This window comes from Ovis aries, chromosome 15 (assembly GCF_016772045.2).
Source record: "Ovis aries strain OAR_USU_Benz2616 breed Rambouillet chromosome 15, ARS-UI_Ramb_v3.0, whole genome shotgun sequence".
Lineage (NCBI taxonomy): Eukaryota > Metazoa > Chordata > Mammalia > Artiodactyla > Bovidae > Ovis > Ovis aries.
The window spans coordinates 29,671,792-29,697,180 of NC_056068.1; the positions used below are offsets into that span (position 1 = coordinate 29,671,792).

Sequence of the window (25,389 nt, forward strand, 5' to 3'; positions counted from 1 at the left end):
CTCATTGCGCCCGGGGCCGGCAAAGCCACACCTCGCGTCTAGCGTCACTGAGACGCGTCACGGCGATTGGCTTGTTCCTATTATGACGTCATCAGAGCCCCGCCCGACCAGGATCTCCCAGGCGACCGACATATACAGAGAACCACGTGGAGAAAAGGCACGCGAGCTTGGAAGGGGTGGTTGGAGTACCTGAAGTGGGCCTGAATATGACACGACGGGACAGCTGGAAGGTATTGGGAAAGAGGAAGGGTCACGGGGAGAAGGCTCAGCGTTGAACCCCAGGGCGTACATATCAGCTTTCAGATTTTAGGGAAGGCTAAATGTTCCAGCTCCTTCCCACCCGACTGGGAGAGGGCCAGTTCTTCTGGCTCTTCCCTTCTCTACTCTTTAAGACACTCTCTGCTTATTTTACTAACATGAGACGAGTGACTGGTGGTGTTTTCTGAAGTGGGTAAAACGGTGGCACTGGGTCAGTAGAAGAGATTCTCTTTTTGTCTTTCAAGAAAAAGCCAAAGGAAACTTGATTTTTTGGGTCACTTCCATTCTTTGTATATAACTTTCCCCCCTTTCCTCTACTGTGAAGAAAACCACACGGCCAGGTAGATTGGTGCCAAGGCAAGTCCAAGGTTTTCAGTTTCACCTGGACCGTCAGTCCTTCCAAGTGTCCTTAGCTGCTTCTCTTGTTCTCTGCAGCTGGCATTTGTCCATTACCACTCTCCCAAGTCCCTCCTTGTCTTCTATTTCCCTGAGGAACTGGAGGCAATCAGGAGGGAAATCCTTAAAGTTCTGCCTACAAACATAGCTGAATTCATTCTTACCTCTGCTCCAGGAGCGGTGAGAGCTGTGTCCCTCTTGTGCAAGACAAATACCTTCCAGATCGCAGCTCTTGTGTTTCCTATTGTTACCCTCAAACCGGGTTCCCCTTTTGGTGGGTGTCAAGCCAAAAGACAACCAAGTCAAAAGATCTGGAGAAGGAAGAATTTATTACTTGCAGCAAGGGAGGAGAGTAGATGGGATCTTTCCCCAAGCAGTGTCTCCCTGAATAGCAAAATTGGGGAAGTTTTAAGCTAAGGGTACATGCATATTCATGAGGGATTGAGCAGTGTATGCATATTCATGAAGGGGCTTAAACGGAATTCCACATAGAATTGGATCAAAGGTTAACAGCCTTCAGTTTGGTTCAGTCCCTCAGTCACTGACTCTGCAACCCCATGGACTGCAGCACACCAGACTTCCCTGTCATTCACCAACTCCTGGAGCTTGCTCAAACTCATGTCCATTGAGTCGGGGATGCCATCCAACCATCTCATCTGTCATCCCTTTCTCCTCCTGCCTTCATTCTTTCCTAGCATCAGGCTCTTTTTCAGTGAGTCAGTTCTTCGCATTAGGTGGACAAAGTATTGGAGTTCCAGCTTCAGCATCAGTCCTTCCAATGAATAGTCAGGACTGATTTCCTTTAGGATTGACTGCTTTGATCTCCTTGCAGTCCAAGGGACTCAAGAGTCTTCTCCAACACCACAGTTCAAAATCATCAATTTGTTGGCCCTCAGCTTTCTTTATAGTCCAACTCTCACATCCATATATGACTACTGGAAAAACCATAGCCTTGACTAGATGGAATTTGTCAGCAAAGTGATGTCTCTGCTTTTTAACAGAGGGCTTTAGTTGATTGAAGGAAATGGCAACCCACTCCAGTACTGTTGCCTGGAGAATCCCACAGACAGAGGAGCTTGGTGGGCTACAGTCCACGGGGTTGCAAAGAGTCAGACACGACTGAGTGACTTCACCTTAGTTGATTGAAGTCAGAGTGTTGGAAAAGGTCAGCATCATTCCCTAGATTCAGACCTGTCTAGGGTCTCAGCAGATAGTTATCATCCTCCACCTTGGTGAGGCTCTTAGATCCAGCTGAACGAAAAGACTGACATCAGATTCTTATGTGTATCCCTTGAGGAAGAACTAGGACTCTTTTTATTAAACTATTGTTTACTATTACTTAACTGAGCAATTGTTTCTTGACTGGTTTTCCTTTATTTCTGCATTCTTTCCCTTCACTTAAGGTCGTTGGTCACTGAGACCTGTTCAAGATCTGCCACTGAGGCCAGGCTTAGATGACAAAACAGCTTCAGCCAAAAATGGCTTCTCCTCTGTCAAGAAAGCAATACCTAGTTCTCTTTCTCCAGGGACCGCCTACTCTGTTTACCTTAGGACCCTCATTCCATTGCATTTTAGGGATAGCTACTGGACATGCTGGGTAATCTTCTTGGAAGTGGGGATACAGCAGTGAACAAAACAGGCGAAGTCTTTGCCTTTAAGGAGCTTACATTTTGTAGAAGTAGAAGACAATAAGGAAATAAGTAAACTATATAGTATTGGATGGCATTCAGAGTGATAGAGGCAAATAAAACAGGGAGGATGATACAGTGTGTCAAGTGATATCAGAGATGGTCCCAATGATAAAGTGACTTTGGATAACCCAAAGGAGCTAAGGGAGTGAGCCATCTGGATGTCTGGGCAGAGAGTATTCGAAACAGAGGGAACAGTAATGCAGATGTCCTGAGGTAGGCCACCTTTGAGGAAGAGAATGAAGATCAGTGCGGTTGGAGTGAAAGAGGACAAGCTAGAGACAGGAAGACAAAGTCAAAGAGATAAGGGAACACCCTTGTTGGATCCTAAGAGCATTTCAGTGACTTTAACTTTTACTGGAAAGATTTCTAGTAGTCATGTATGGATGTGAGAGTTGGACTATAAAGAAAGCCGAGTGCCAAAGATTTGATACTTTTGAACTGTGATGTTGAAAAAGACTCTTGAGAGTCCCTTGGACTGCAAGGAGATCAAAGCAGTCAATCCTAAAGGAAATCAGTCCTGAATATTCATTGGGAGGACTGACGCTGAAGCTGGAACTCCAATACTTTGGCCACCTAATGCGAAGAACTGACTCACTGGAAAAGAGCCTGATGCTGGGAAAGAATGAAGGCAGGAGGAGAAAGGGATGACAGAGGATGAGATGGTTGGATGGCATCCCCGACTTGATAGATATGAGTTTGAGTAAGCGCCGGGAGTTGGTGATGGACAGGGAAGCCTGATGTGCTGCAGTCCATAGTGTCGCAAAGAATCGGACACGAACTGAACTGAACTGAACTTTTACTTTGAGATAGGAGCCACTGAACAGAGGAGGGACGTAGATCTGATTTTTGCTTTAACAGAGTCCCCAAAACCACTGTATGTCATGGCAGTCTGAGCCTGGGTTGGAAAAGAATTTCCAGACACAGAGTATTTCAGAAGGGAGTGAGTTTAGGGTGCTTCAAGTGAAGTGGGCTGACCTTCTGACAGGTCAGGGAGAGTCAACAGTTTTTGTGGGTTAGTAGCCAATTTTTATCGGAGAAAGCAATGGCAACCCACTCCAGTCTCTTTCCTGGAAAATCCCATGGACAGAGGAGCCTGGTAGGCTGCAGTCCATGGGGTCGCTGAGGGTCGGACATGACTGAGTGACTTCACTTTCACTTTTCACTTTCATGTATTGGAGAAGGAAATGGCAACCCACTCCAGTGTTCTTGCCTGGAGAATCCCAGGGACAGGGGAGCCTGGTGGGCTGCCATCTATGGGGTCGCACAGAGTCAGACAGGACTGAAGCGACTTAGCAGCAGCAGCAGCAGCAGCCAATTTTTATAGCCTCAAGAAAAAAAATTCCTGCTGGAAAGGTGGCATTAGGTGATTGGTTAGGGTGAGTATTTTGCCTAATTTGGGGTCAGGAAGCTGTCTGTAAGTACTGGGGGGCTTTTGGCAATGGTTACAGCTGGGTTCAGTTAGTTCCATAGATGGCCTTGGTTCAAGGTCTCGCATCTGTGACCTTGGTATGGGACCCCACAGTGAATGGAGGACAGATCTGAAGAGAGCCTGAGTAGAAGCAGGAGACCAAGTATGTCACTACAGTCATCCTCTGAGAGGTGATGGTGGCTCTGGTTAGTGTGGTAACAGGAGAGGAGGTGAGAGGCAGTTGGATTCTGGATGTTTTGAATGTAGAGCCAGTAGGGTTTCCTGATGGATTGGGTGGCGTAAGAAAAAGGGAGGAATTTTTGGCCTGACCATTAACTGAGGATGTATAGGCTGTGAAAGTTTTACCGAGTCCTAGGTCTTTGTGCTTCATGCACAACAGGCCAGTAAATTGGGAGACAAGGTGCTGAGGCGAGGAATAGAGACATTATTCGGAAAGTTGGCAGAGAAGATGGCAGACTAGGGTCTCAAAAAAGCCATCTTATCAGGGTCTGGATGTCTTCTATAGAACAGAGATGGGGAGGAGGTGAGGAAGTAAAGTATTTAAAAAGGCCATGTGTGTATGCTCAGTCATGTCCAACTCTTTTGTGACCCCATGGACAGGAGCCCACCAGTCTCCTCTGTCCATGGGATTTCCTAGACAAGAATACTGGAGTGGATGCCATTTCCTCCTCCAAGAAGTGAAGTGAAGTGCAATTGCTCAGTAGTGTCCGCCTCTTTGTGACCCCATGGACTGTAGCTAGTCCAGGGATCAAACCCAAGTCCCCTGCATTGGCAGCCAGATCCTTTACCACTGAGCCACCTAGAAAGCCCCAAAAGGCCATAAGTCTTGCAAATATCTCCTGGAATGGCCAGTCTTGTGTAATAGAGGGAAGGAAGTGTGTTAATGTCTTTTTTCGTATAGCCATTCACAGGTGGACAAGATCAGGATGTCTCCCTAAACAAAGGCACTTTGGTTTAATCTTCAGGCAGAAGGGAGGGTTCCCTGTGGCAGGCCATTATGTATAGACAGTATCCTGTTAGTGAACAAAAGCAACAGGAAGCAAAGATTAGAGTAAAAGACAGATCCAACATGTAGTCAGATTTTGCTCTAGGTGGCTCAGTGGTAAAGAATCTGCCTACCAATACAGGAGACACGGGTTTTAATTCCTGGATTGGGAAGATCCCTGGAGTAGGAAATGGCAACCCACTCTAGTATTCTCGCACGGAAAATTCCTTGGACAGAGGAGCCTGGCAGGCTACAGTCCATGGGGTCGCAGAGAGTCGACAAGACTGAGCAGCTGAGTGCGCACGTACGTGCGTGCACACACACATCACAGAAGGAGTAGATTTGGGAGTGAGGGGAAGATCAGGAACTTGATTTAACATGTATTAAGTTTGAGATGTCTATTAGGCGTGTCAAGACACCAAGAAAGAAGTTGGATTTACATGTTTGGCAAGATCTGGGTTGGAGATTACAATTGAGAGTCGTCAAGCATATGGATGTTATTTAAAGCTATGAGATTAAAAGAAATCACCAAGGGAGCAAATATAAACAGGAAAGAAAAGATGTGCAAGGACTGAACCCTGGTGCTCTCTGTCGACTTAAAAAAGATATACAATGTGAGAGTTACGATTTATTGGGGACAAAATAGTTTTATTTGGGGGCAAAATGAGAACTGCAGCCCGAGATGCTGCACCTCAGATAGCTCTGAGAAACTGCTCCAATGAGGTGAGGTGGTGGGGAGGATATGTGGTTTTGGTGAAGGGGGAGTTCATACAAGCAAGCATTTTCTTTGCAGAAGTTTTCTGCTAGCCATGAGGGGCTGATGTCACCGTGAGGGGATTTAGTGCTTTTCTAGATAGGAGGAGATGCAAGGATTGGGCTCATAAAATCAGTTCCTGAAAATATCTAGCTATCTAAGGACCCATTCTGCCAGTTTTCCTGGAACACAAAGTATCCCGCTCCTGGTTTCCACCCTGAACTTCCTTCGGGGCACGTGGAAGATCAACAGTTCCAACAGCATGGGCTTCAATCCCTGCAGAGGCAGGTGGCAAATGCCTTTGGCAAGTGCCAGTTTGTCCTTGGCATCTCTGACATTAAATGGTTGTAGAGAATTTCTGTTTAGTTGCTAAGTCGTGTCCAACTCTTTTGCGACCCCGTGGACTGTAGCCTGCCAGGCTCCTCTGTCCATGGGATTTCCCAGGCAAGAATGTTGGAGTGGGTTGCCATTTCCTTCTCCAGGGGATCTTCCCAACCCAGGGACTGAACCTGTGTCTCCTTCTTTGGCAGGCAGATTCTTTATCACTGAGCCACCATGACAAACTGGTTAGAAACATCTAGGTCCAAGATGGCAGGAGATTAGACTTCCAGTGGACCTTGAGCCTCATTCAGTTCAGCTCAGTTCAGTTGCTCAGTCGTGTATGACACTTTGCGACTTCATGGACTGCAGCGCGCCAGGCTTCCCTGTCCATCACCAACTTCTGGAACTTACTCAAACTCATGTCCATCAAGTCGGTGATGCCATCCAACATCTCATCCTGTGTCACCCCCTCTCCTCCTGCCTTCAATCTTTCCCAGCATCAGGATCTTTTTCAGTGAGTCAGTTCTTCACATTAGGTGGACAAAGTATTAGAGTTTCAGTTTCAGCATCAGTCCTTCCAATGAATATTTAGGACTGATTTTCTTTAGGATGGACTGGTTGGATCTCCTTGCAGTCAAGGGACTCAAGAGCCTTCTCCAACACCATAGGTCAAAAGCATCAAATCTTTGGCACTCAGCTTTCTTTATAGTCCAACTATCACATCCATACATGACTACTGGAAAAGCCATAGTTTTAACTAGACAGACCTTTGTTGGCAAAGTAACGTCTCTGTTTTTTAATATGCTGTCTAGGTTGGTCATAGCTTCCAAGGAGCAAGCATCTTTTAATTTCATGGCTGCAGTCACCATCTGCAGTGATTTTGGAGCCCAAGAAAATAAAGTTTCTCACTGATTTCATTGTTTCCCCATCTGGTTTGCCATGAAGTGATGGCAAATGAGTTTCATTATATGCTCAGTATAATACCTTAGCATCTAAATGACACACCCTCCAGCACCTTGACCATTCAGAGCTAACCCTAAAGGTCAAAGTGGGTGGTGGCCTAATTCCTGGAAATTCCCACCTCTTCCTCCAGATAGTTAGAACACTTCTCCCACTCATTAGCTTATGAAATTACCCACCCTTGTAAAAACTGACAACTCCATACACTGGGGCCGCTCTCACCTTCTGAGATGGCCTACACTCTGTCTGTGGAGTGTGTTCTAAGTCCACTTTTTAGCTATCACTTTGTCTCTCACTGAATTCTTTTTGTGATGAGACATCAATAAGCTGAGTTTCATTAAGTCCTGAGACCAGGTGTGTGATCCCAGTTAAAAGACTGTGGGTTCAAGTCCCAGTCTGAGTTGCACAGTTTCAGTTCCAACTGTCTGGGGTCTAAGTGTTGGTGGTCAGCATGTAGTTAACTTCTTCCACCTGGTGAGGGTTTCAGTATCTGCAGAATATAGTGCAAAGGATACGGCTCAGAATATTATCCATGGCCCTTGAGGAGGAACTAAAGTTCGTGAGTTGGTTTATTTGTTTTTGAAAAATGTATTTGGCTATGCCAGGTCTTAGTTTTGGCTTGTGGGGGTCTTTGTTGCCATGTGTGGGATCTAGTTCCCTGACCAGGGACCAACCCAGGGCCCCTGCGTTGGGAGCACAGAGTCTTAACCGCTGGGCCACCAGGGCAGTCCCCCTTGACTTGGTTTAATAGATAAACTCTTATTGTCTTGCTTGACTGTTTTCCTTTCATTCTGCATTTTCTCACTTCTCTGATTAAATTTGTTCTTTGGGAAGGCCTAGGAGGCTAAAGTCTTTCTACAAATAAGAGAAAGGCAGAGGATGTAGGCGGCTCTGTGCTTTGAGGGCCCCACAGGGTCCTGTTCAGTTACAAAGACAATTTTTTAAGTGGGAAAAATAGTTGTACATTTATATGTTGATGGGAAAAAGCCAGAGTCAGATGATGCAGGAGAGAGATTAGTGGAGCAACCTTGTTGACAAGGTAAGAGCGGATGGGATCTCATACAGAATGAGAGCTTGGCCTTGGTCAGGGCACTAAGGTGCATCCAGAGTGAGAAATGAGCACCACAGTATGGGCACCACGGCACAGAGATGGATGGATGTGGTGGAATCTGGTGGAGATTCTCTCGGATGGCCTCTTTCCCTCAGTGAATTAGGCAGCAAGGTCAGCTGAGAGGATAGAGAAAGGGTTGGAAATTAAGAGAGGTCGGGGCGGGGTTGGTGCACTAGTCATCTCGGGGCACTTAACCTTGAGTGTGTATCAGAATCACCTAGAGTCTGTTCAAGCCGCATCCAGAGTGTCTGGCTCTGGAGGGCTGGGTGGGCCTGAGAATCTGAGTTTCTAAGGAGTTTCTGGGTGGTGCTGAAGCTGCTGGTCTGATGACCCTTTGAGAACTAGCTGGTACGGGCCAGTGGCTGGCAGAGCAAATGTATGAACTGGGCACAGACAGGGTTGTCAAGCAGCTTCAAGGACTGGTTCGAGGTTGGAAATCAGGGATTGAACATGTTTCCATTCCGTATTCTTCCTTGCCACATTCACTGCCACTGTCCCCGGGTGGAATCCTGTCTTTTTCTTTTTTTAACTTTTTATTTTGTATTGGGGTATAGCCAGTTAACGATGTGGTAGTTTCAGGAGGACAGCAAAGGGACAGCATACATACACATGTATCCATTTTACCCCCAAATTCCCCTCCCATCCAGGCTGCCGCATGACATTGAGCAGAGTTCCCTGTGCTATATAGTAGGTGCTTGTTGGTTATCCATTTTAAATATAGCAGTGTGTACCTGTCCGTCCCAAATCCCCTAACTTCCCCTTCCCTTCATTCTCCCCCTACCATCCAGCCAGTTCATGCCTGTGAGTCTCTTTCTGTTTTGCAAGTGAGTTCATTTCACATATAAGGGACTTTATATGATATCTGCCGACTTTCCCTTTGACATATAAGTCTCCCAATTCTTTCCCTTAAAAAAGCCCATAAATCTTGAAATCTCTTAGCTCTCTTCTCTTCACAGTTCTCTTGGAAGAGTTGTGCACACTGTCTCCCCACCTCCCCATCTATTCTGCAGAGAGCCGGAAACCGCCCGCACCCACTCAGCATCCTCTCCTGCTTGGTTGCTCCAGTGGGCCTTTTTAGTCATACTCGATTACTTGACCTCTTACAAAATTAATACCTCCCACAGATTGTGTGATTATGCTTTTCTCCTTTACTCCCTGCTGCCTCCTTCTCATTCCCCCTCTTCTCTGGGGTCCCTTCAGTCTCAGTTTTCAGAGAGCTTATAGCACCGTGGCTGTTATACTTGCAGATTGTATGCTGTAGATTTCCTGAGAGAACTTCTGATTCCTCTGGTTACTAGTGGCGAGCCCTGCAACTTTTACATCTGTATCTTCATATGTTAACAAAAAATGGGGGACTTCCCTGGTGGCGTAGCGGATAAGAATCTGCCTGACAATACAGGGGACAGCAAGTTTGATCCCTGGTCTGGGAAGATCCCATATACTGCAGAGCAACTAAGCCCGTAGGCCACAACTACTGAGTCCATGTGCCCTCAAGCCCACAAGTCACAACTGCTGAGCCCATGTCCTGCAGCTGTTGAAGTGCCTGCCCCTGGAGCCTGGACTCCGCAACAAGAGAAGCCTCTGCACCACAACTAGGTGTAGCCCCTGCTCACCACAGCTAGAGAAAGCCTGTGTGTAGCCACGAAGACCCGGCGCAGCCAAAAATAAAGAAGGAAACATAGCAGTGTGCATGTAAAAAAGATATCCCCCAAAATGGGGATAGTAGTACCTGCTTTCTCACGGAGTTGATTTGAGGACTAAATGGGTTTGTTTAGGAAATTCTGGGGCAGTCCAGTGGTCAGGACTCCATGCTTTCACTGCCGAGGGTGCAGGTTCAATCCCTCATCGGGGAACTAAGATCCCGTAAGCCATGTGGCACGGTGAAAAAAGAAAAGTTCATAGAAACAAAAGTGCTTGGCATGTAGTGAGTGCCTGAGCTCATCTGATCTCTCGCTCATCCATCAGCTAGCTGTTACTTGTCGGGGCTGATGATGCCCAAATGTGTACTCACTCCTGAGTACCAATCATAGTTATCCAACTGCCTCCTGACATACCCTTGGGCATCACATCAGTACCTCAATCTGAGCGTGTCTATATCTTTAAACTTACCATTTTCCATTCCATTTGCTCCCCTTCCTTTAATCCCCACATCTATGAATGGTGGCATCATCTATCTAGTTTACTACCAAAAATTTGCTAGTTTTCAACTTCTCTCCTCCCATAGTTCTCAAACAGAGGTATTCTCTTGGTCTTCCAACTCAGATATACAGGAAACTAACTTTTTTTTTTGCAATACGCTACATTTCTGTGTGGCTGCTGCTTAGTTGCTTAGTCGTGTCCGACTCTGCGACTCCATGCACTGTAGCCCACCAGGCGGCTCTGTCCATGTGCTTTCCCAGGCAAGAATATACTGGAGTGGGTTGCCATTGCCTTCTCCAGGAGATTTTCCTGACCCAGGGATTGAACCTGCGTCTCCTCCTTGGCAGGTGAATTCTTTCCTACTGAACTACCTGGGAAACCTTTCTATGTGGAGCCAGCCCCTATTTAACTGGAGTGGTGGACACTGAGTTTTGGTCCGTTGATGGAGTTGCCTTTCCTTTCTGCAAGGATTGCCTGAACTCTGAGGGGTGTCCCATACATATTTACTGAAGCCCTGGAGGAAGTGGCCCTTATTATTGGGTTGGCCAAAAAGTTCATTTGGGTTTTTTCTGCAAGATGTTCTGTAAGAAGAACCCAAATGAACCTTTTGGCCAACCCAATATTAAATGGCCACTGGAATGTATGTTGCCTGGTTCCTGCTTGTGTGACCTCGTTAGGTCTGATGTGTCTCTGCTACCTGTTGGTCACTCCTGGACACGTGGGAATTATTCTGCCTGTTCCAGGCCCCAGAATAGCATGAGGAAGCATGACGCTGTCCAAGGTTTCAGCTGTCTCCAAAATAGGCTGCTCTCTGCAGTCACTTCCTCTATCTGGGGCCCTGTCCTCTATCTTAGGATCTACCCCTGGTTGGGTGATAGGGCCTTCTTGTGGTCAGATCTCAAAACCTTCTCTGGTTTTTTTTCTGTCTCCTGGCGGCTTCGCCTCTGGCTTGTGTCTGCAGGTGTTGCTGGTGGTTGTGCCAATGGGAGGCCTGGCTTTACCCAAGACATCTTTTCCACAACTTCTCTCCAGCCCGTGAGTCCTTTCTGTCTTGTGAAGGGTCTAGGCTAATGGAGCATAAAGGCCAGAACTGGCTTCCCATTTTTCCCCTTTCTTTTTTTTCAACTGTGCTGGGTCTTTGTTGTCCCATGGGCCTTTTTCTAGTTGCAGAGCCCAGTCTTCCCTTTGCGGTGGCTTCTCTTGTTGCAAAGCACGGGCTCTAGGGCACGTGGGCTTCAGAAGTTGTGTTTCCGGGGCTCTAGAGGACAGGCTCAGTAGCTGTAGCGCACAGACTCAGCTGCTCCGCAGCTTGTGGGATCTTCCGGATTCTCCACCACTGAGCTACAAGGGAAGCCCTGCCCCCTGGTGTTTGCTGTCACATCCTTTTCCTGAGGCACGAGCACAAAACCTTGGCTGGACTCCAGTATTCTTGCCTGGAGAATCCCAGGGACGGGGGAGCTTGGTGGGCTGCCGTCTATGGGGTTGCACAGAGTCGGACACAACTGAAGCTACTTAGCAGCAGCAGCAGCAGCATAGGGGTAAAGGGAAGCCAACAAAAGTAATATTTTAAAACCTCATCGTACTGTATGTAGTGCATCTTGTGGGGACGATTCTCTTCCTTTTGTTCCCCTCAGGTTCCCCTCTTACCACCTCCATTGCGTCTTAGTTCCAAGTTTGTTTTTTTTTTTTTTTTTTAAGATTTTTTTGGTGTTGACCATTTTTAATGTTTTTATTGAATTTGCTATAGTATTTCTGTTTTCAGTTTTGGTTTTTTGGCTTCGAGGCATGTGGTATTTTGGCATCCCCAACCCTGCATTGGAAGGCAAAGTCTTAACCCCTGGGCTGCCAGGGAAGCTCCCCGAGTTTCTTTCTCATATTTCTCTTGGTTTGGCAAAATTGTCTTCCCAATCCTGAGGGTCAGGTTTCTGGAAAACAGTGTGAGGTTTTTATGGTTGAAAACCTTTAATTAAAAAAAAAAAAAAAGTTTAGGAAGACTGAGTGACATACCCAATGCCTGATAACTGTTTTATCTTGACTAAAATCAATGCCGACATTTAACACTCACACTAAAGGAAGTATCAGTAACATTTTACAGACCTGAAGTTAGCAGTAATATGTATATTTTAATTTATGTTTGTCGTCCCTGGGTGACTTCACCTTTTTGGGATTTCCCTGCAGTTTCAACAGTCTAGTTTGGTTCAGTGCAGGCGCCATGTGGTTAGGGGTTTCCTCACGTTAGGTGCCTTCTGCCCGAACTTTAGGATTTCCAGATGGCATGGCCCTGCTGTCTCATTCCCTCATGGTCTCCAAGCTGACTTTGCAGAATCCTTTATAAAGGGTGCCTTTATAAAGGCACCTGAGATCAGATCCTGATTTTTGACACCTTGGTAAGGAGAAGCAGGAAAAACCATCCTTCAAAAGTTGCCAGCACAGGGCCTTTCCAGGCAGTCCAGTGGCTAAGACTCCACGCTCCCAATGCCTCCCAGGGCTTGGGTTTGGTCCCTGGTCAGGGAACTAGATTCCATATGCTCCGACTAAAGACCTGGCGAAGCCAAATAGGAATAATAAATATATTTTTGAAAAAGTTGCAAGCACATTTTCAGTTTATAGCGAGCGAAAGACTTCCCACGGGGGCTGACTGATTCTTGGCTTTGGGAAAATAACCACAAAGAGGTTTTAGTTTCCCAGACGTGGAGCAAGTATCCATCACTGAACTGAGAGGGTAGTTAGATCCGGTGGATGGGAATTGTTTTCTGGCCTTCTAGCTTTTTTAGAAGGCACTAAGGAGAAAGTATGTCCTGGCTCTGAGTTTTGAGTCTCTGCCCAGCGTATGTGTGCAGGATCGGAGGTGTGAGACAGGGACGCGGGCCGGGGGGTGGGGTGGGGCTGGAGGTGATAGAAGGTGAGAGGGAGCTGGTGGGTGGCGGACTTCCTTCAGGCCTACTCAGGGCCCAGATGGCTGGCTAACACAGACATTTTCGAATGAGCTGAGTTGGCGTGTGCCATGAGTCTGGGTGTGAGTGGCCTCTTAGGGTTAGAGGCGTACCCCAGCCCACGCCTCTGAAGGAAGTGGACTTTCGCTGTTAGTTGTGCTGACAGGAAGTAACGAATGGGGGGTGATAGATCTTAGACTCTAAGGGTGAAGAAGCTTTCTCCTTTCTGAGCCTCCTGACACTGTGTTCTGGGCTCTGAGGGGTTGATGTGCTCAGAGCATTGCTGGAGCTGACCCTCACTTGAGGGAGTGAGGCGAGGGGTGTTCCTATTAAAGGTCCTCCTCCTCTTCACAAGTTTGGCTGAGGTGAACAGCTCTGCTTCATAAGGACCGTGGTGCAAACCACCATGGTTCCTGCCCTTGGTCTGGTCCAGCTCTGTCCAATAGAGCTTTCTGTGAGGAGGGAACATCACCAGCCACGTGTGCTGTTGAGCACTTGAAGTGTGGCTGTTGTGGCTGAGGAACTGAAAATTTAATTCACTTAAGTGTTACTTGTTTATGTCTAAACGCCCACATGTGGCCACTGGCTACCATACTGGACAGCTAGGGTCTAGATGGCAGAAAGCCGCGAAGCGTTAAAGCCCGAAGCCTGAACCCAGAGCTGTGATGCCGGCTTCATCAGAAGACACGGAGGCTCCAAGAGGCTGTGTCACCCTGTGTGGGGGATGGAGTTGCCCCAGGAGGCCCCACAGCTGGAGGTGCCAGTGTCCTAAATGTGCCAAGGCTGCAGCTGACACCCCAAGAGCCCGGGACAGTGGGACCAAGTGTCAGGCCATAATTAAACTGACTGCCCACTGTCCCATAGTGACTGCCTCAGGCCCGCTCCTCCCTGTCCAGCTCCGTCACCAGTGGTCCAGAGAATTCAGCATTTCTCTTCTGTAGAATCTCCTTACCTGAGCCAGTTCCCGTCCCCACCTCTCCAAAACCCTCTCACGCCTGGACACTCCTCTGGGATGGACAAGCTCTGCTTTGTTCTCTGCCTCTTCTCCGGAGAGTCTGAGTGCTGGCCTTCAGTGAAACTCATTGTCCCCTGAGGACATTGTTTCCCTTGAAGCCTCTTTCAGTGGAGTCTGCTTTTTTTTAAACTGGAAGATAATTGCTTTGCGATGTTGTGTTGGCCTCTGCCACACAACAGTGTGAATCAGCCATAATTATATATGTATGTGTGTGTGTGTGTGTGTGTGTGTGTGTGTGTGTGTGTGTGTGTGTGTGTGTATCTCCCTTCCTTCCCGAGCTTCCCTCCCCCCTTCCAGTGGAGTCTGCTTTTACTCCATCCCTCACACACCTCAGGGTCGGGAGGTGGGATTTGGGTGTCCTAGGGCTGCCGGGACAAATGACCATCTCTTAAAGCAACAGAAATGTTTTTCTTAGACTTACACTTTTGGCCAGAAGTCCAAAATCAAGGTGTTGCCAGGGCCATGCTCCCTCTGAGGCTTCTGGGGGAGGGTCCTTCCTGGCCTCTTCCGGCTTCTGGTGGTCCCCAGTGATCCTAGGCTGGTGGCAGCACCACTCCAATCTTTCCTCCATCGTCACATGGTGGTCTTCTCTGTGTGTCTCCTGTTTCTCAGTGTTCAAATTGCCCTTTCTCATAAGGACACCAATCTTTGGATTAGGGTCCACTCTAATCCTATGGGCTTCCCTGGTTGCCCAGAAAGTAAAGAATCTGTTTGCAATGCAGGATCCCTGGGTAGGGAAGATCCCCTGGGGAAGGGAATGGCAACCCACTTAGTATCCTTGCCTGGAGAATTCCATGGACAGAGGAACCTGGTGGACTACAGTCCATGGGGTCACAGAGTTGGACATGATTGAGCAACTAACCCTGATCCTATGACTTCATTTTAGCTTGATTACATCTGCAAAGACCCAGTTTCCCAATAAGGCTTCATTCATAAGTCATGAGGATTAGGGCCTGACTGTACGTTTTTTTGGGGAGGCTACACTTCAACCCACAGCAGGTGGGGGGCGTGTCCTTGCCGCTTCCCTCCCTTGTGGAGGAGTCTACCGGCAGCTGGGTACCCTATTGCCGCCCTTCCTCACTGCTGCCACCTGCTGGCTCCAGGTCACTGCTGGCTCCTGGCTCAATGGCTTCCTTTCCACTGTGTCTCTTTTATCCTTCTCCAAGATTTCAATAACCACGTGGATGCTCCTTCCAGCCCTCTGGCCTGTCAACTTTTGGCCCCCTGTACCTCCTCTTTCCATCTATGTGTAATCTGCCCACTGTCTGACCTTTTTACTTCCTGACACAGTTGAGACTCTAAAATGCATTTTACAAATGTAAGTGCTCACATAAACACAGCAAAAATTTCCCTTGTTTCCTTTTTTAATAAAAAAAACAACATTGTGTTAAAATACATAAAACCGTTTGGTGCACATTGTTGTGAAACTTCCATCATCCATCTCCAGAATGCTTTTCATCTTGCAGAACTGAAACTCTGTACCCATTAAATAATGACTCCCTATCCCTCCTCCCCCCTCCCCTCAACCTCTGACAACCACCATTTTACTTTCTGTCTCTCTGAATTTGATTTTTGGCTTTTTTTTTTTTTTTTGGTGGTAAAAAATATATATATATATATATATATATATATATATAATTTACTGTCTTAGCCATTTTTAAGCATATAGTTAAGTTGTGTTAAATAGCAACTTCTTTTTAAAGGCACATTTTGGTTCAGTTGTGAGTGCAGAAATTCCAAGTAACAGTCGTTCTAACGCAGTATTCCATGGCTTCTCTAATAACTCTGCCATCACTAGGAATCCCAGCTGCTGCCTTGTACTTTGTCACATGTAGCATTCAACTTCTGTCTTACAGCCCAGGATGGCTGCTCCAGCTCCAGCCATCGACTCCACATTCCAGCCAGCATGAAGATGAAAAGGGCTGAAAAGCACATGTTCTCTCTTTAAGAGCACTTCTCTGCTTGCAACACAGGAGACAGAGTGTGATTCCTGGGTCAAGACGATCCCCTGGAGAAGAATATTGGAGCTCACTCCTGTATTCTTGCCTGGAAAATTCCATGGACAAAGGAGTTTGGCAGACTATAGTCCATGGGGTCATAGAGTCAGGCATGACTGAGTGACTGAACACACATACATAGAAATTATACTGATTATTTTGTGTTAATGTTCCATTGGACAGAACTTAGCCGTATGTGCACATCTTGCTACAAGGGAGCTGGGAAATGTAGTCTTTATTCTAGTTCAAATTTGTGGGTTCTACTGAGAAAGAAGAGGAGGATGCATGTTGGGAAACCACTACACAGTCTGCCACAGTTTTGCTGCCTCCTAGCAACAATCACTGCATTGAAATCAATTCCTGACTTCTTACTGGGCTGTAGATTCCTTCAGCCAGGGGCTGTGTCTTTTACCTCTTAGCACAGCTAGGTACTTAACATTTGTTGTACAAATAAATGTTCCAGTGCTACCATCTGATTTTATTTTTTATTTTGTCTTTGGCTGTGCTTCGAAGCTTGCAGGATCTTAGTTCCCTGCAGTGAGGGGTGTGGAGTCCACTGGACCACCAGGGAGTTTCCCCCATCTTATTTTGGAAATCAGAGGAGTGAGGCATTGAAGGGTGACGTGACTAGGATCTTGTAGCCCAGGTTTCCACTAAGTACCAGAAGCTATTTGAATGACCTCCTCTGACTATGCCCACTGCCAGCCACTCCCACCTCTGTGCTGGGCCAGGCCAGCCACCAGTGGCCCTTCCAGGGTGGAGCCACACTTGGCCTCTGCAGAACTCTCCCGTTGGTCCTACTGTGCCCTCTCCAGCATGTGCCCATTTCCATACCTTCCCTGTCCCCAGGTCTTCCCCTTTGTCTGGGCAAAGATGCCTCCCAAGAGTCTTTTTTTTTTTTGGCTGTGCTGGGTTTTTGCTGCTGTATGCAGTGGGCTTTTTCTAGTTGCGGTGAGCAAGGGCTACTCTGTAGTTGCTATGGGTGAACTTCTCATCTGGGTGGCCTCTCGTTGCAGAACACGGGCTCTAGGCCGCAGCAGTTGCAGCTCCAGGGCTCTAGAGCACAGGCTTAGTTGCCCCTCGTCATGTGGAATCTTCCCAGACCAGGGATTGAGTCCCAGTCCCCTGCATTGGCAGGCAGATTCTCTTACCACTGAGCTACCAGGGAAATCCTTCTGGGAGTCTTCACAGGACACAATCCTCCTGAGGGGTGGGCAGTCCCACCTTTGTCCTGAATCCTTGCTGGATTAGCAGGAGGGAGGACCTTTGTCACGCTTTGCCAGAACTCAGGACTCCAGCCCCACAGACTCCTTAATGATAGATGAGAAAGTGGTTGACTCCTAACCTGGGACTTGCTCCCTTCACATGTAAAGAGAAACCTGCTCATGACAACATGGGAGTTGCAGACACAGGACAGGAGCATCACGCTGGTGGCGGTGGGCAGAGGGGTGGGGTGGCTGGAGGACGCATGTCACGGGTCCCCTGGATGTCGGGTACATTTGTTGGTTGGCCAGAGAGAGTCCCTGCGTCTCCCCATGGTGATGCCCTTGCCCTTCCCGAGGTAGCCCCTGGGTGTTGGGAAGACCCTCACGCCGGTTGTTCAGGTGTTCCTCTGTCTCAGTGATGGAGGTGTGGAGAGGAGCTTCTCTCTGTTTCCACCGAGCAAGCATTCTGTGCCCTAACGGAGGGAACGAGATGGCCGAGGGGGGTGTGGGGGAGGGGTGAGGAGTGGGAGGGGCTTGGTGGGGTGAGTTCTGGGCATCAGCGCAGGAACCAGGGATGGCTGGGGCCCAGGCCTCTTTTTTTGTTTTCCCAAATTTAAAATTTTTAATTTTGTATTGGGGTATAGCCTGTTAAAAATGTTGTGGTAGTTCCAGGTGAACAGTGAAGGGACTTAGCCGTACATATGCCTGTACCTATTCTCCCCCAAACCCCCCTCCCATCCAGGCTGCCACATAACACTGAGCTGAGTTCCATATAACAGGTCCTAGTGGGTTATCCATTTAAAACACAGCAGTGTGTACACGACCTTCCCAAAGTCCCTAACTACCCCGCTTTGTTATTAGCCAAGTCCCTGTGGACGTGTTGCAGTGCTTCAGGCTCTCCTGCCTTGACCGAGAGGAGCTGACTGCCATCGTGGCCTGCCTCTGAGAGCCCGCCGCAGCCCCGGCCCACAGTCTTTCCCAGTCAGCTTGTGCTGTGAGGCCTGACGGCTCTGACTTTTGTCATTGAGCCCCTTCTCAGGCCCAGGCCTGTGCCTCTCTTCTCCGCCTCTGCCTTCCGGGAGCCCCTGGACCTCAGATGGCCTCTGTATCTTCTGAAGCTAACCCCACTCACTGTGGGCCTTGGGCTCGCCTCCTCCCCCTCCACACCACAGCGGTAGGGGGACCCTTGAGGGGGTGGGGCACTAAACTCTTGAGGGGTACAGCGCCAGGGTGACAAAGACCCCACAGGGGGCTCATGCAGGTGCCAGGGTCTCATGGCTTCTCACAGTCGAGGTTGCACGCCTGGCTTCCCAGTTCCTTCCGACTTGAACTCTCACTACCCTGAGTGTAGCATTTTTTTTTTTTTTCCCAAGTGTAGCATTTTAATTCCCTTCCCCTGCTAAAGGCTCTTTTTGCTCAGTGGTAAAGACTCTGCTTGCCAAGGCAGGAGACCTGGGTTCGATCCCTGGGTTGAGAAGATCCCCTGGAGAAGGAAATGGCAACCCACTCCAGTATTCTTGCCGGGGGAATCCCATGGATGGAAGAGGCTGGCAGGCTACAGTCCATGGGGTTGTAAGAGTCAGACACGACTTAGGGACGAAACCACCACCAAGCAAACCAAAAGGGAACTGTGCGCAGGCTGGGTGCCCCGTACTGAATGTCTGACAGCCCACGTGGGTGGGCCCCTGTTGTTGGTGACACAGTTTCTTTTCCTTGGGGACTTCTCTTGCTCTCTTCTAGCCTGGCCACCAGGGGCTTGGGAGTCACTGGTGTGACTTTAGATCCTAGGCCTTAGGCCTTTAAGCAAAAGCTCAGAAAAATCATCCTACCCAGCACCAAATATCAGATGAGTCAGATTCTGGGTAGTCACCACTCTCCTCCCCCAGATCCCCTGGCAAAGCCTGGAAGGATGTCTGGGAGCTGTGTCACTCCGCCAGCCACTGGGACCCAGAGCCACCCTGTGGTGCTGTTCTAGCCCCTGGTGCCAGGGGGCACTGTTGGCGTTCTGCTCAGTGATTTTAGGAGAGGGAGCCCAGGATGGGCCTGTGTTGTCTCCCCACCCCAATGCTCTCTATGGCCAAGCTGGACTTAAGAGATGCTTGTCCTCACACCTTGATGGATGTGGGCAGCTCCCACGTAGCAGATGTAACCTCATCTGAGAACAACCCCATCTGAGAAGGTAGACTCCACACCTTGATGCTTGTTAGCCTATCCTGGAACCAGCACCATGTGGCTTGGCCCAAACCGTGTTGTGGGCAGGTGAGTCTGGAGAGAGGGAATATTCCTTTATTTGGGCAAACATGTGGTGGTAAAATGGTTGAGAAGCCAGGCGTGCAGTGGTCCACCCATGGAGGCAGAGGGGAGAGGAAGGGCTGCTGAAGGCAGGGAGCAGGGGGACAGGAGGCAGGGGGTTGGACCTCTTGGCTAAGGGAGTGGTGGACAGGCCTGGAGAGAGGAGCAAAGCAGAGAGCCACAGGAGGGCAGATTCCAGAGGCTTGGTTTTATTGTACAGTATTCTTTTTCCTCAACGAGATGCCATAAGCTACGCTGGCACTACACACGGTCACAAGACTTGGCAGAGCCGCCGGGTGGGGAGCTGGGTGCTGGGAAAAGCCATCGCTCAAGACAGGTCCCACTCGTGGGTCTCAACCCGTGGCCTGCCTCAGCGCCCCCCGGAGGTCCCTGAGAAGGCAGGCCTAAGGGGCAGGGGGCTGCCAGAAGGCTCAGGCACTGCTGGGGGAGAAGGGAAGAGCCTCCCGGAGAAACACTGGGGCCAAACTCCGTGGGTCTCCATCAGGGCCTCTACCAGGCCTGACTTTATTGCCTCCAGGTCCGAGTTCTGGAAGCTCATATTGGGATAAGCCAGGGAGCGGGCTTGTCCTCCTCTGCTGCCTTCCCAGCTGCTGGTTGGCCAGTGAGAGACACTGGACTCCCAGCTGTAACTTCCTCTGTGGTGCCCCCTCCACCTGCCCCCAACCCATCAGCACTGCTTCCCACACAATCAGCATCGTCACTGGACCAGACCCCGGGCCCAGGGCCCCTCGGCAGGGTGAGAAGATGGCATTCTTCTGTGGCAGAGAGTGCTCGTGGCGACGCTCGGCGTTCCCCTCACATGATGGGCCACGCTTGGCGGTGCCCCCACATCCGGGGCCTTCAGACACCGCCCCGCCTGCTCGGGCCAGACACACCCTCCTCGTGCAGGGCTCTCCCAGGGCTCAGGTCCCCGTGGGCAAGGATGATGGCCTTCAGAGACTGATACCCCTCCATGCTTCCACCCCTCCCATCCCCTCACTCTCCATCAGGTCTCTAACCCTGGCTTCCCCGTTCACAAACTCCCCAAGAAAAGGAAGGATAAGCCCTAAATATAAACCAGACGGAAGCAGCTCTGGAACAAAGAGTACAAGTAGCCAGTGGCGGGCACAGGGGGTGTGAGGTGGCATTGGTGGAGGGAGGGAATGGCATGCAGCACTGGAATTCCCTAGGAGGGGAGGGGTCCCCATTGCCCCCCAAGGTGTGTGAGGGGTTGTGGGGAAGGGGGTTAGCCGACTCAGAGAAGCAGGCTCTCTGGACTGGGCCTTGTGGCTTCCTGTGTCCTCCGTGGGCCTGACCTGTCACAGGGAGATGAAGTCCATGGCCTGCAGCAGAGGCAGGGAGAGCAGCAGCAGCAGCAGCCACGAGGTGTTCTGGATCAGCAGGCTTATGCCCCCACACCTGACCAGTTTATCTGTGGCGAGAGAATGGGGCAGACAGGAAAGGCGGGAATGGAGAGGGGCCAGGCCCAGGGCAAGGGTGCTTTCCCTTGGGGAGGCTGGTGCTGTGATGTCTTGGCTGCAACCAGGGCCAACCTAGTTGAACCAACCATCTTTCCCATTTGCAGGTTCCTGAGCCCTTGAAGCGCTTCCCTGGTGGCTCAGACGGTAAAGAATCTGCCTGCAATGCAGGAGACCCAGGTTGGATCCCTGGGTCGGGTAGATCCCCTGAAGAAGGGAATGGCAACTCACTCCAGTATTCTTGCCTGGAGAATTTCATGGACAGAGGAGCCCAATGGGCTACAGTCCATGAGGTCACAAAGAGTTGGACACGACTGAGTGACTACACTTTCATCTGTTTTTTCCTTTCCTGAGCCCTTGAACACGTATCCTCACAAGAAAACTGTGGGTGAGGTAGCTAGAGCCATCCTGTTTTCCAAGTGGGGAGAAGGAGGTTTGGGGAGGCCTAGTGATTTGCCCACAGTCATAGGGGAAGCATCTACCACACTACTCCACCTGTCTGACTGTCCCCTTAGCCCTTCCCCCATTCAGGCTGGGGGTAGTGATTCCTCTGGGCACAGGGGGCAGTAGGGGACAAGGGGAGAGAGGTTACGGGGCCACTCTCCTCTGTGGCCCAGCCAAGAGGCTTGCCTGGTGTCCCAGCTGGCCCGTTCCTCCCCAGCTTGCCTCTGCCCGCTTACTTGATCTTGCAGGGGGCTTGCCTCACCTCTGAACACAGAGACATCCTTGTTGGAGACGGTGGGATTCGGGCCAGAGAGGCGGAGTTCACATGTGTAGGTCCCCTCATCCTTGGTGGTGAAATTGGACAGGTAGAGGACCTTGAGGTTGTACTTGCTGAAGAATTTGGTTCGGGAGCTGTATTCTGGCCTAGTGACCCCATTGGAGCCAGAGAGCACCCACTTCTTTGTATCACGGGTCAGGCTGAACTCATACTGCATGGGCGTGGTGGTGGTATTCTCATGATGGCAGTCTAGACGAAGGCTCTGGTTCACCAGGCAGGCTGTCAGGCTGGTCACCTTCTGCCCACGGGCCACCTGTAAGACTGGCACCAGCAGTGCCCCCCTCCAAGTTGGGGAAGGACCTCTAGAGCAGGGGGCTTCCCACCCACATTCACAGCAGAGGAAGGCCTGACCGGGGAGGGCACAAGGGTCTGCTGTCGAGCACCTCTCCCTGCCCACATGGTCCCTGAGAGCCAGTGTACCTTCCCTTCTGCAGACTCCAGCCCATTTCCCTCTGTTCTAGTCCTGGGGTCCTGCCAGTGTGTTCCGGGGCAGGAGATCTTGGGGGAGTTGATGCTATATCTTGGTCCGCATTTGCAGATTCCAACTCAGTATGGGACAAGCTTAGTGAACTGTGTTTCCAGAAATGGTCCCAGGTAGTCAGAAAACCAACTAGGTTGCTCAGCTGTCTTAGGGATAAAAGAAGCCCTCTCTCCCTTAGTCACCTCCACCTTCTGAGTTCTTGAGGAAGCAGCTAGCTCTTCTGAAAAGAAAGCAGCCAGGGAGCTTGGAATCCCAGCCCTACCCCTTGCCGCATACCTGTCAGCAGGAGGGCGATGCCGATGGTAGGGTTCATGGTGCCGAGAGCTCAGTCCTGGATCTGGGGTGGAACAAGATGGGAATCAGCCAGGAGGTAGGGCAGGCGTCCCCAGACTTATTGCCAGGGTTGGGGGCCCTCAGGAGACCTCCCATAATGACCATCCAAGCCCCTCTCGACAGCCCTCTCCCCTCCCCTCCTCTCAGTGAATGTGACACTGCCACTCAGCTCTTCCCCGTCAGGGAAGCAAGGGGGTGGGGGAAAACAGCTTTCTGTGGTGTGTGTGTATATGTGACCATTTACTAGATGGGTGGCTTTGAATAAGTGGCTTTAACTTGATCATTTCCAAGGCAGGGCCCTCCTACTTTTTTTGTCGGAAAATTTGCAGAAACACAATTTATCTTAACCATATATATTAAAAAAAAAAATTGGCTGCATCAGGCAGCATGGAGTCTTAACTGCTGGACTACCAGGGAAGTCCCTGCTAATCATTTTCAAGTGTACAATTCAGAAATGTTAAGTTCATCCACACTGTAGTGCAGCCAATCTCTGGAGCCCTTTTGTTGAGGAAATTAAAATGGAGGAAGTCTTGTTCAGGCTTCAGAAGCAGGCAAGCAGGCCTCTGACCTGCCTGGACACTGCCCGGATTCTGCGCCTGCCTGCAAGCACAGCTAGTCAGGTGGCGCTTTAGTCAAGAAAAAAGAAAAAAGAGCGGGTCTTGGAATTCTTGAACTCCTGAAGGTCTGGCCAATCTCCCAGGGTCTAATGAAATCCTATGACTCATAAGGTGAAACAAACAGCATTGTCAAAGGGTTAAATAAGTAAAAAATGCAGAAGAGCATTTCTGCATGCAAACAAATGATGCTATCACTGTAAGGCCTGGGATTATCAGCAGGAACCCCCAAAACTGCAATCTGAAGTCTCACCCGCTAAGTGGACGCACAGCCTGGGACATTTTTCCAGCTGGGACTCCAGACTGCTGTTATTTGGGACTTCCCAGTGCTGTTTAAGTCTGGATGTTGGTCAGCCCAATTTGGTGATGTATATGCTGTTACTTTACTTTTCCTATTTCTCTTGTCTTTTAATGATTATATATAAATAAGCCTCTATTAAATATTGAAATTGTATATTTATTTGTGGTTTCTTTTGTTAAGGATCCTTCCAACCTGAAATGAAAGTTCAGCAAAACACCTTTTCATCTTGCAAAAACCACAACTCTCTACCCATGAAACAAAACCTTCTCATTCAGGGACTTCCTATTTCTTGTTCTGAAGAAACTCCCCAATACCTAAACAGCTATAACAGATGGCATATAACAGATGTCTGAAAGATACTGAATGAACCTGGCTTTAGATACGCACCGGGTTGTGATGGGCTTAAGGAAAATGACAAACATCTGGCACTGTTCAAGAGTAAGTGATCCACAAGCGTCCATCTCTGACCGACTGTGTGGCTGGGGATGATGGCTGGGTGGTCGGTCATGTGTGTGTGGGGCCCCACGTGGCACACATCTAAACGTGTCTCTGGTTGTGTGTGAGGAAGGTGACAGTGGCCTCCTATTGCATGTGTTCTCAGCGTCGGAACCAAGACGTTTTCTATTGCTCAGCTCTCTGGGCGGGGTTCCTGGACCTGCAATTTTCCAGTCCGGCTGCTGGTAGCCTCTCTGACTCGGCTCTCTGCCCCATCTTTTTTTGCAGCCTGGGCTCAATCAGTATCCTGGCGAGGCAACAGAGCGGGTAGCCTAGCCTGTCCGCAGCAGCGCTCGCCTGGGAGAGGCCACAGGAGGGCCGTGCCCCGGTGCTAGCGCTCCCGCGCGCAGGGCGCGCCGCTAGCGGCGTCCAGGTCCCCGGCGCTCTGCCCAGTGCGGGGAGGGAGGGGCGAGGCTGGGGTCCCCGGGCGCCTGCGCTGCAGTCAGTTCCCTTTCAGACCCCCGCCGAAAGGGACCCGGAGGTGCCGTTGGGGAAGAAAGGGGGGTGGCAACATCTGGTTTTGATTAGCAGACACCGAGTTACAGAGGCGGGTGGCGAGCTTGGGATCTAGAGAGGAAGCGGGGAGGCGGCTAGAACTAGAAAGGAAGAAATGGGGCTGGAGCTGGAAGGGGATGCAGAGCGGAAGGGTGGGGTGGACGCTATAGGGGAGGCACCGTCTGTTAGCGTTTCCCTGGCCTTGTTTCCCCGCAGCTCAGAACCCGGAGAAGCTTCGCGCTCCCGCCCACTCTAGCCCGCATTCGACTAACCCCATCCTTATTCCGTTTCCCTATTTCAAGCCTCTCCTTTTCCAATTGAGGTCCCCCTTCCCCCTCGCTGATCCTTCTCCGGTTCTCGCCTCCGCCGTCTGCAGGCCTTTCTCCCGGTGGCCCGCCCCCCCCGCACTCCTCCCCCCGGCCTCGCGGCACTGCGGTTTCCCGTTCCTTGGAGGCCCCGCACCAAGCCCGCCGCGAGGTCGCAGGGCAGAGACTGCCTTCGGTTTTCGGTCCTCCGTTCCCTTAGTCTCACCCAGTCTCACCGCCCCGCCCCCGCGCCTTTACGATCTGGGTTTGGGTACTTCTGGGTGGAGAGCAGAACCCAAGCCTGTCCTTGCCGCTCTCCTCCCGGTTCTCCTCCAGCACTCCAGTCCCAGGTAAACGTCTCCCAGCGGGCGAAAGGTGCGCCGCTGCTCCCGCCCCTGCCTTGCAAGCAGGCCCCTCCCCAAGCACTGCGCAGCTCCTTCCCAGGGCGCCCTCGGTCCGTTTTCCAAAGCCTCGCGTTGGGAGGGCTTGCTTGGGCACCGGAGACCTATCTATCCCTGCGCCCCGGGTCCCGCCCTGGCTCCAGCTCCCACCTGGCCTCCGGTCCTCCGCCGCTGCAGCCGCCCGCAGACGCGCCGCCGCCTCCAGTTGCTGCACCTTAC

At 50.2% G+C, this 25,389-nt stretch overlaps 1 protein-coding gene and 2 long non-coding RNA genes across 6 annotated transcripts in view; 2 read left to right on the top strand and 1 right to left on the bottom strand.

Moving 5' to 3' along the window:
• The first annotated feature begins 130 nt into the window (after window positions 1-130).
• Window positions 131-16,460, top strand: LOC121816678 (uncharacterized). The gene is made up of 2 exons (XR_006056335.2): window positions 131-230; window positions 15,849-16,460. It is a non-coding gene; the product is annotated as an uncharacterized LOC121816678 (long non-coding RNA).
• Window positions 16,461-19,679: 3,219 nt separating this feature from the next.
• On the bottom strand, window positions 19,680-25,380 carry THY1 (Thy-1 cell surface antigen). 3 transcript variants are annotated; one of them, XM_027979323.2, is made up of 4 exons: window positions 25,321-25,380; window positions 22,503-22,563; window positions 21,671-22,006; window positions 19,680-20,918 (listed from the first exon to the last, which is right to left on the bottom strand). In XM_027979323.2, exons 2-4 carry the CDS (start codon window positions 22,537-22,539, stop codon window positions 20,806-20,808), a joined length of 486 nt encoding a protein of 161 aa, XP_027835124.1. In that variant the 5' UTR covers window positions 22,540-22,563; window positions 25,321-25,380; the 3' UTR covers window positions 19,680-20,805. The 3 variants fall into 3 exon arrangements, with proteins under 3 accessions (XP_027835124.1, XP_060255776.1, XP_060255777.1); XM_060399793.1 differs by having other exon boundaries at window positions 19,680-22,006; XM_060399794.1 differs by having other exon boundaries at window positions 19,680-22,006; window positions 24,996-25,380.
• LOC105602204 (uncharacterized) overlaps window positions 25,027-25,389 on the top strand; it is a 44,426-nt gene continuing 44,063 nt past the window's right edge. For both annotated transcript variants that reach the window (XR_009596596.1, XR_009596595.1), the window contains exon 1: window positions 25,027-25,119. This is a non-coding gene — a long non-coding RNA (uncharacterized LOC105602204). The remainder of the gene's footprint in view (window positions 25,120-25,389) is intronic.

What these genes read in the sequence shown, in the direction of transcription:
- THY1 (XM_060399793.1), bottom strand. Translation starts at nt 22,539, where the DNA reads ATGAACCCTACCATCGGCATCGCCCTCCTGCTGACAG. An exon ending in CATCGCCCTCCTGCTGACAG is followed by an intron (nt 22,007 to 22,502) that starts GTATGCGGCAAG and finishes TGCTGGTGCCAG; the next exon opens with TCTTACAGGTGGCCCGTGGG.